This window comes from Pongo abelii, chromosome 9 (assembly GCF_028885655.2).
Source record: "Pongo abelii isolate AG06213 chromosome 9, NHGRI_mPonAbe1-v2.0_pri, whole genome shotgun sequence".
Lineage (NCBI taxonomy): Eukaryota > Metazoa > Chordata > Mammalia > Primates > Hominidae > Pongo > Pongo abelii.
The window spans coordinates 59,490,504-59,500,950 of record NC_071994.2 but is presented as its reverse complement, the minus strand read 5'-3'; the positions used below and the strand labels follow the sequence as shown (position 1 = coordinate 59,500,950).

General features: G+C 48.1%; 1 protein-coding gene across 1 annotated transcript; it reads left to right on the top strand.

Moving 5' to 3' along the window:
* The first annotated feature begins 243 nt into the window (after window positions 1-243).
* Window positions 244-2,950, top strand: MYOD1 (myogenic differentiation 1). Its single transcript, XM_002821992.4, has 3 exons — window positions 244-1,085; window positions 1,574-1,649; window positions 1,930-2,950. The coding sequence occupies exons 1-3, from the start codon at window positions 456-458 to the stop codon at window positions 2,181-2,183; spliced, it is 960 nt and encodes a 319-aa protein (XP_002822038.2). The 5' UTR covers window positions 244-455; the 3' UTR covers window positions 2,184-2,950.
* Window positions 2,951-10,447: the final 7,497 nt, after the last annotated feature.

Here is a 10,447-nt window from a genome sequence, read left to right as displayed (position 1 = left end):
TAGGGCTGCCGGTCGCTCCCTCCCTCCCTGCCCAGTAGGGGACCGAGCGCGCGCGCCAGTGTGGAGGGACGGGATGGCTGGCCACTCTGCGGGCCCCTGCGGCCACCCCGGGGACCCCCCCCCCAAGCCCCGCCCCGCTGTGTTCCTATTGGCCTCGGGCTCCCCCTCCCCCAGCTGCCCGCCTGGGCTCCGGGGCGTTTAGGCTACTACGGATAAATAGCCCAGGGCGCCTGGCGCGAAGCTAGGGGTGAGGAAGCCCTAGGGCGCTGCCGCCGCTTTCCTTAACCACAAATCAGGCCGGACAGGAGAGGGAGGGGTGGGAAACAGTGGGTGGGCATTCAGACTTCCAGCACTTTGCTATCTACAGCTGGGGCTCCCGAGCGGCAGAAAGTTCCGGCCACTCTCTGCCGCTTGGGTTGGGCGAAGCCAGGACCGTGCCGCGCCACCGCCAGGATATGGAGCTACTGTCGCCACCGCTCCGCGACGTAGACCTGACGGCCCCCGACGGCTCTCTCTGCTCCTTTGCCACAACGGACGACTTCTATGACGACCCGTGTTTCGACTCCCCGGACCTGCGCTTCTTCGAAGACCTGGACCCGCGCCTGATGCAGGTGGGCGCGCTCCTGAAACCCGAAGAGCACTCGCACTTCCCCGCGGCGGTGCACCCGGCCCCGGGTGCACGTGAGGACGAGCATGTGCGCGCGCCCAGCGGGCACCACCAGGCGGGCCGCTGCCTACTGTGGGCCTGCAAGGCGTGCAAGCGCAAGACCACCAACGCCGACCGCCGCAAGGCCGCCACCATGCGCGAGCGGCGCCGCCTGAGCAAAGTAAATGAGGCCTTTGAGACACTCAAGCGCTGCACGTCGAGCAACCCAAACCAGCGGTTGCCCAAGGTGGAGATCCTGCGCAACGCCATCCGCTATATCGAGGGCCTGCAGGCTCTGCTGCGCGACCAGGACGCCGCGCCCCCTGGCGCCGCCGCCGCCTTCTATGCGCCGGGCCCGCTGCCCCCGGGCCGCGGCGGCGAGCACTACAGCGGCGACTCCGACGCGTCCAGCCCGCGCTCCAACTGCTCCGACGGCATGGTAAGGCCGGGACCCCAGGAAGTGAGGAAGTTAGGGCGGCGCTCGGGATATGTGGGACGCGTTTCCGAGGGCGGGGAGCTGGCCTTGCGGGAGGTTTGGGCCAGGATTCTTTCCGAGAGAGAGGACCCCCTTGTCCTGGGCAGCTGTCACTGGGGTAGCCTGTTTTGGAAACGTGCGGGCAAGCGTTCGAGCCGCCCCATTGGGGGCGCTATTAGAACACTGCAGCGCGGACGTGAAGATCTTTTTCTCTACTTATCCCTACTTCCAAAATGTAAATTTGCTCTCTTTGGTGACTGTCCGCCCTTGGTTTGGCCCTGCATGTTGCAGACCTCATCTCCTACCCACCGGTAATTACCCCCCAACCAGGACAGGTCTGGGCCCGGAACTCGAGGCTGAGGCTAGAGTTAGGGAGGGGGTGGCTACAGGAATTGGTGTTCGGGCCCCGCGCCGTCCCGCGGGCTTGACTCAGTCGCCCTTGCTGTTTGCAGATGGACTACAGCGGTCCCCCGAGCGGCGCCCGGCGGCGGAACTGCTACGAAGGCGCCTACTACGAGGCGCCCAGCGGTGGGTATTCCGGGCTTCTCCCTGCTCGCTTCTCCTCCTTATGGCCTTCATGGAGCTATCCTGGCCTCTATCTAGGACGCTCCCACGCCCACTCACAGACGCCTATGTCCTGGGAGGTGGTGCAGGAAATGAAATACTAAGCAAGTAGCTCCCTCTCTTTTAGATTGTCCCGGACTCTAACAAGTCCTCAGTTTCCAACCTGTCTCAAAGTACTGGGCCCAGGGGTGGGAGGCTTGTCGCGGCCCCACCCCTGCGTACTAATCGAGCCCTCCCCGCGCAGAACCCAGGCCCGGGAAGAGTGCGGCGGTGTCGAGCCTAGACTGCCTGTCCAGCATCGTGGAGCGCATCTCCACCCAGAGCCCTGCGGCGCCCGCCCTCCTGCTGGCCGACGTGCCTTCTGAGTCGCCTCCGCGCAGGCAAGAGGCTGCCGCCCCCAGCGAGGAAGAGAGCAGCGGCGACCCCACCCAGTCACCGGACACCGCCCCGCAGTGCCCTGCGGGTGCAAACCCCAACCCGATATACCAGGTGCTCTGAGGGAATGGTGGCCGCCCACCCGCCCGAGGGATGGTGCCCCTAGGGTCCCTCGCGCCCAGAAGATTGAACTTAAATGCCCCCCTCCCAACAGCGCTTTAAAAGCGACCCCTTTTGAGGTAGGAGAGGCGGGAAAACTGAAGTTTCCGCCCCCGCCTCACAGGGCAAGGACACAGCGCAGTTTTTTCCACGCAGCACCCTTCCCGGAGACTCATTGCGATGGCCGCTCCGTGTTCCTCGGTGGGCCAGAGCTGAACCTTGAGGGGCTAGGTTCAGTTTTCTCGCGCCCTCCCCCATGGGGGTGAGACCCTCGCAGACCTACGCCCTGCCTCGGGATGCACCGGTTATTTGGGGGGCGTGAGACCCAGTGCACTCCGGTCCCAAATGTAGCAGGTGTAACCGTAACCCACCTCCAACCCGTTCCCCGGTTGAGGACCACTTTTTGTAATACTTTTGTAATCTATTCCTGTAAATAAGAGTTGTTTTGCCAGAGCAGGAGCCCCTGGGGCTGTATTTATCTCTGAGGCATGGTGTGTGGTGCTACAGGGAATTTGTACGTTTATACCGCAGGCGGGCGAGCCGCGGGCGCTCGCTCAGGTGATCAAAATAAAGGCGCTAATTTATACCGCCGTGGCTCCGGCTTTCCCTGGGCATGGGTGTGGGATCCGGAGGAAAATCCGCAAACTGGGCCAGCTGTCCCTCAGCGACGCCTGTAGGCGGCAGGCGGACTGCAAGGAGGAAGCCTGCTGCCTGGGGAAGGAAGTAATGTAGTAATGACCTTGACTACATTACTACACACGTCCGTGGCTCTTATGGAAGTGTACACAGGTTGATATGAGTATTTTTTAAACCCATGTCTGAGCTCGCCCCCCAGATATTCTGATTTAATGTTTCTGCCCCAGATACCCAGGGCCAGGTATTGGTATTTTTTTTCAAAAGCTCCCCAAGTAATTCTGAAGTTCATTCAAGGCTGAGAATCATCCCCTTCATATAAAGTGAGTGAACCCAGTTGTGATAACCAGAAAAACCACGGGAAGGTTGTGGCCCGGGCATCATTTGGGGGCCTCGTTGGGTATAGAGGATGTGATAGGGTGCCCACAGCATTCTGAGGAAAATCTAAATGAGTGTAGACATGTGCTATAAGCTCTCTGGCACTTACAGGCCATTAGTAGTAGGTGTAACTGCAAAGAGGCAGCATAGAAGGCCAGACAGGCACAGACACCTCTACCCAGCACCTAGAGCATCCTGACACTATCAGATTCCATAAGATGACAGGAGCCCGGATCCTGTGAGCAGAGCGGCATGTGGGCCAGCATCATCACAGATGGCATAGGTACTCTTCATCAGACTATAAACTTTCTGAGAGCAGAGGAGGGAGCATTTATTTAGCCTGAGTGTTGGGGAGGGCTTCCTGGAGGAGTTGTCATTTGAGCTCTGTCTTAAGAAACAAGAGTAGACAATGTACTCACAATGCACACACACACAGGTACCTGTGCCCTCCCCTGAGTCCAAGGCCCCTGGGAGATGGTCTGGCAAGGGTTCTTCCCCACTCACATACCACCTCCCCACCCCCAACACACGCATGCCATCAGGACCTCAGGACCTCCTACGTCCCACCCCATAGATGCTCTTCCTGAAAACCCTACAGGCCCACTTTCAAGGGCTTTGTTCGCCAAGTAGGGGGCCCTCAGGAATGCAGGCAAGATGTGATGCCAGAAGGAATATCCTCATTACCTGTCTGAGGATCCATTCTCTGCTCTCCCCAACACGGGGTGCCTGGGGAGCTGCCCAGAGCTGCTGTGTTACGAATGATCCTCCACTTGTCTTCTGACCACTTCCCCACATGTCCCTTGGGATTCTTTATACTCTTTTGAGACCGCCTGGGGGAGATATAGACAAACAGGTAAACTTTAATGAGAATCTTGAAGGAGTTGGTCAGGAAAGAGGGGCCAAAGAAGGGGGCTACAAGCTGAGGAAACAGCAGGTGCAAAGATCCAGGGGTGAGAGAAAGAAAACTGCCTTTGTGGAACTGCAGGTGCCCATGGGGAGGGGCCAGAGGAAGATGGAATGGCAGAGGCAGGACCACAGTGGATCTCATCTGGACTTTATCTTGAGGGCAGTAGGGAGCCACACAGGAATTTAAACAGGGGAAGGATGCAAACAATTCTGTATTTTAGGAAGGCCAGTATGCGCTAGCAGAATACGTAGGAGAGAACAAGACTTGAGACAGGGAGATCTTTCAGGAAGCCACTGGGGTTGCTTAGAGGAGGTATGACATATCCTGAACTGGCTTGGGCCAAATAATGTGTCGGTGTTGAGGGTACAGCAGAGAACATTGAAGGCACAGTCTCTACCTTCATACAGCTTAAAATCCACTGGGGAAGTAACCATGAGATGAAGAACCAAGTGAATAAATACAATGTTATAAATGATGAGAAACACCATAAGGAAAGGCAACAGGTGTAAGCAGAGGTGGTAATGCGGAGTGAGAAGGCAAGCAGGTCAACAGAGGAGGCAGAATTTCTGCACCAAGGGAAGCAATTCTATACATGAAGAAGGTCTCAATATCCTAGAGGGTGTCCGTGTGTAATTAGAAAAAAGTACCCCTTCTCTCCTGGGACATTGCCCTGCAACAGGGATCATGACTAGGCAGGCAGAGAGCAGGCTGGACTTCAGCCCCCACTCACCTCCTCAGCTGGGTGCACTTGTGTAGTGACAACCTGCATAACTTCACAGTGCCTTGTGCATGCTGGCCCTAGAAAGTGAAGAGAAAGGAGAAGCCTTGGATGACTGCGGGCTCTGGTTTGCTTCTGACTTGAGGCCATGATTTGCTTCTGAGTAAGTGGTGGTGCCATTACACAGATAGGGACCTCAGGAGGAGAAGCAGGTATGGTGACACATCTAGTGTAGAATACTTCATGACAGAAACCTCATTCAAACTAGCCTAAACCCCACAAGAGGTGTGTTGGAAGTTCACAGGGCAGCTCATATCTGGAAGTAGAGCTATAAGCACCACAGCATCTATGCACCTTGGGAGCTAGAGCTCCTCTCACACTTCTCGGCTGTCCACTTCATGTCTCTGCTTGGCTTCACTCTCTCCTAGTCCATATTGGTTTTCTCCAGAAACTCATGGGTTACCATGGATCTTACCATTAAACCCAGTTAGAAAATTCCCAGGCTTGGCGTGGTGGCTCATGCCTGTAATCCCAGCACTTTGGGATGCTGAGGCAGGCAGATCACGAGGTCAGGAATTTGAGACCAGCCTGGCCAACATGGTAAAACCCCGTCTCTGCTAAAAATACAAAAACTAGCCTGGTGTGGTGGTGCATGCCTGTAATCCCAGCTACTCAGGAAGCTGAGGCAGGAGAATTGCTTGAACCCGGGAGGTGGAGGCTGCAGTGAGCTGAGATCATGCCATTGCACTCCAGCTCTGGGCAATAGAGCAAGACTCCATCTTTGGGGGAAAGGGGGAAGAAAATTCCCAGGGACGAAGTCTAGTTAGATCAGCATAGGTCATGAGCCAGGATTTGAACCCAGGCAGAGGGCTCCAGAGACTGCACTCTTGGCTGCCTTGCTCTATGTCTTCTGCAGAGGATGTCAGAAGAGAGGAAGTGAGAAAAGTCAAGAGGGAAGGGAACAGCTGGAGACTGGATCACAGCATCGAGGATAGGTTTTGAGGTCCCCTCCTAGCCTGTCCCTTACCTCAGTCCCCGCAAGGGGGGGACAACTGGCTGAGCCTGACTTCACTCGCAGTGTAGATGGAACATCCTTTGCTCATGGGGCCATTTTACCTGCGTTGGATCTGAGGAAGCACCAGGGCCATGCTCTCCACAGAGACATACATGTATGTCTTTACACATATGTGCTCATACAAAAGCACATGTGTATACCCAGAGCACACCATCAGAGGCTGATAGACTGTGAAGACAATAAAGTTTAAGCTTCAGTTCCCCTCTCTCGTATGAGCCCCTTCTAAGGTCCTGGGGGAAACACTAGAAATACGTTTATATGGTCTAGATACTTTTTTAATTTGCCAAAGTAAATCACTTTTAACAATTGGTTATGACCATTGTCTCTTTCTATTCTGACCCTTGTGTTGGGTAGCATTTATGGGGATGTTGGGATCAGTCCTATCTAAAGGTATAAATTTCATTTGGGTTTAGTGGAATATATTTTAAATAAATGAAATATAAAACATAAGCAATAATGATGAACAATGATATAAATTTAAGTGATTCTGACATTGAGAAGATAATTAGAACCTCAAAATTTACCTAGATCATGCCAAAAAGTGGTTTATTAAAAGAAGAAGATAATTTTCTAATAGATTTATGGAAAAGACTCTTGCATGGTTTAATAATCCCACCAGTGAATAATGGCAAATTACATGAACACATTGGGAAAAGATTTAAATTTTTTGCTGATCTGTTACAAACTACTGGCATCCACAAAGATAGCATAAAATTCATAACATGCCACTATAACAAGACCTCAACATCATCAACACAATTCTTAAAGAAACTTGTCAATTAAAAAATATTTAAAATTAGTCACCACACAAGAAAACTCAAAATGCCTTGAGTTTTTACAGCCCACAGATGAAAGAAACTTGATTGAGGTTTCCTCAAATTTGACATCAATTCTAAAAATGTACATGACATTTCCAATAGACTTGTGAGCCTGAAATTTCCTTAAATTATCAATGGTACAAAACAAGTTTTGATCAACCATGTTGAAGGAAAGACTGAATAATCTCTCTATTCTCTGTATAGAAAATGATATTATAAAACCATTGTCACATGAAGAAGCAATCAAAGAATGTGCAGCCGGATGCGGGTGGAAAGAAGTAGGCAAGACTGAAGAAGACAAGAAAAAGGAGCAAGAGGTGGAAGGTAGATAGAATGAGGAGACGAGGAGGAAGATAAAGGCAAAGATGATGATGTGATAATGATGAAGAACGAGTTGGTCCTAGCTCCATTTTTTTTTTTTTCTCTCATAAGGCATTTGAAACACTCGCACTGCACACAAGTCACTCCTATTTAAAAACATTCAATGAGAGGCTGTGCAATATTTGTTTTTATATTGCACAGGGTCATTTTTGTGTAGTTAGTAACATTTTTTTCAGAGAACATGTGACAGTGGGTTTTAATTCATGTAGAACTTTCCCAGTAGCAGGGGGAAGTGAGTCCTATGATATGTCAATGGCTACATAATTCCCTGGGATCTAGGCCTGGCTGTGTCATTGACCGGCTCTAAGATCTTGGAAATGGGACTTAACCCACCTGGACTTTGGCATTTACTCTGTGGAATAAATTAGTAAATTTAAAAGGTATGTCTCAGTTTTGAAATTATTTCATAATCTGCTTAAAGCATTTCAAAGAAAGAAGAGATTATGAAGTAGATCTCTTACAGATATGGGAACTGGGACCACAACAAACTGAGAAGCTTATTCTCAGCACAGGCAACTCAATTATAGACTCCTGGTTAACTGGTCCTTCTTTCTTTTACTTTTCCCAATTTTTAAATTAAGACATAACTCACAACCATAACATTTACCCTTTTAAAATGCATAGTTCAGTGGTTTGTACTATATGCACAAGGCTATGCAACCATCACCACTATCTAATCTCAAAACATGTTCATCACCCCCAAAAGAAACCCATAGGCATTAGCTGTCACTCTTCACTATCCCCTTCTTCCTGCTTGCCCCTGGCAACCACTAACCTACTTTCTGTCTCTATGGATTTGCCTATTTGGGAAATTTCATATGAAAGGAATCATGTATAAAATTCACAATATGCCACTGTAACTAGACCTCAACAATTAACATCAACATCATGTTTTCAAGCTTCATCTTTTTTTTTTTTTTTTTTTTTTTGAGACAATCTCCCTCTGTCACCCAGGCTGGAGTACAGTGGTGCGATCTCAGCTCACTGCAAACTTCACCTCCTGGGTTCAAACAATTCTGCCTCGGCCTCTCAAGTAACTGGGATTACAGGCACCCACCACCACGCTTGGCTAATTTTTGTATTTTTAGTAGAGATGGGGTTTCACTATGTTGACCAGGCTGGTCTTGAACTCCTGACCTCAGGTGATCCACCCACCTCGGGCTCCGAAAGTGCTGGGATTATAGGTGTGAGCCACCGCACCCAGCCAGTTCATCTATCTTACAGCATGTAGCATACTTCATTCCTTTTTATGCTGAATAATAGTGTATTATATGGATATATCACACTTTTTAAATTCATTCATCTGTTGGTGGTCATGTGGGTTATTTCTACTTCTTAGCTACTAGGAATAATGCTGCTATGAACATTCAAGTACAAGTGCCTGTGTAAATGTATGCTTTCAATTTTCTTGGGTATGTATCTAAAAGCAGACTTGCTAGCTGTATAACAACTCAATGTTTAAATTTTTGAGGAACTGTCAAACTTTTCCCCAAAGCAGCTGCACCATTTTATATTCCCATCAGCAACATATAGGGGTTCCAATTTCTCCACATCCTTGACAACATTCTGTTGTTTGTCTTTTTTATTAGAAGTAGCCTAGTGGGTGTGAAGTGGGTTTTGAGTTGCATTTCTCTAATCACATGTTGAGCACGTTTTCATGTGCATATTGAGTATTTGTACATTTTCTTTGGAGAAATGTCCATTCAAATTCTTTGCCCATTTTAAAATTAGGTTGTCTTTTTGTTGTTGAGTGATATGGTTTGGCTCTGTGTCCCCACCCAGATCTTACCTAGAATTGTAATCCCCGTAATCCCCATGTGTCAAGGGCAGGACCAGGTGGAGGTAGTTGGATCATTGGGGGTGGTTTCCCCCATGCTGTTCTCATGATAGTGAGTTCTCAATGAGATCTGATGGTTTTATAAGTGTCTGATGTTTCCCCTGCTTCCATTCACTACATCCTGCCACCCTGTGAAGAAGGTGCCTGCTTCTCCTTTGCCTTCTGCCATGGTTGTAAGTTTCCTGAGGCCTCCTCAGCAATGCGGAACAGTGAGTCAATTAAACCTCTTTCCTTTATAAATTACCCAGTCTTGGGTATTTCTTCATAGCAGTGTGAGAATGGACTAATACATTGAGTTATGAGAGTTCTTTATCTAATCTAGATATCAGACTCTTATCAGATATAGGATTTGCAATTATATCTCCCATTCTGCGAATTCTTTTCACTTCCTTTGAAGCACAAAAGTTGATTTTATTTTGATGAGATCCAAGTTATCTACCCATTCCTTTTTTTTTTTTTTTTTTGCTTGTGGTTTTGACATCATATCTAAGAAACTATTACTTACTTCAAGTTCTTCTAAGAGTTATATGACTTTTGCCCTAACATTTAGGAATTTGGTCCATTTAAAATTTTTAATATGGTGTAAGTATGGGATCCAAATTCATTCTTTTGCGTATGAATATCCAGTTGTTTCAGCATCATTTATTGAAATGATGATTCTTTCTCCATTGAATTGTCTTGGCACTCTTGTCAAAAATTAATTGACCATAAATGTATGAGTTTATTTCTGTACTCTCAATTCCATTCCATTGATCTATTTATCTATCCTTATGCCAATACCACATAGTCTTGATTATTGTAGTGTAGTAGTTTTGAAATTGGGAAGTGTGAGTCCTCCAGCTTTATTCTCCTTCTTCAATATTGTTGTGAGTTTTCTGGGTCCCTTGCATTTCATAATGTATCTTTAAGTAGTCCTGTCCAGGAGGTGTTTTCAGTAGCTACTAACTGTGCCTGGTACTATCTGGGACCTATAAATTGGCATAGAAATTTAAAGCAAGGTCTTGTTAGTACACAGAAAAAAATAGTTATATTGGAGGGAAGGTGATGATTTTTTAATTTCCAGTCATCTTTGATGTAGCTTATGTAAAATAAATGTATTAACTAAATATTATTCTGTAATTGCAAAAAAGTTGCAACTGTTTTTGTTGGCATACTGAATGCTTCCAAATAAATGTAACTTATTTTAAATCATTATATAGGTGTGTCATGCAGTTAATAAAAATATGAAGCTTTTCTCTGTATTTTTTAATATTTGTAGTATATGTCAGCTTCTTAAAATTTATATTTGGCCTTGAGTCCTTTTCTAAGTCTAAATAAATATTCACTTTTGTATCCAACTTTGTATTCTTTTTTGCTTTCTTTTTTTAAAAGAATGACCCCCAAAACTTCCAGGCTTCAGGCCCTACACACCCTGGACCCACCTCTGCATACTGACCATGCTCACCTGCAGGCTGACACATCCACAGGTGTACACACAAGAG

Excerpts from the sequence above, each read along its gene's own strand:
- MYOD1 (XM_002821992.4), top strand. The coding sequence starts at position 456 with ATGGAGCTACTGTCGCCACCGCTCCGCGACGTAGACCTGACGGCCCCC. Across the intron at positions 1,086-1,573 it reads CCAACTGCTCCGACGGCATG|ATGGACTACAGCGGTCCCCC; the intron begins GTAAGGCCGGGA and ends TGCTGTTTGCAG. Across the intron at positions 1,650-1,929 it reads CTACTACGAGGCGCCCAGCG|AACCCAGGCCCGGGAAGAGT; the intron begins GTGGGTATTCCG and ends CTCCCCGCGCAG.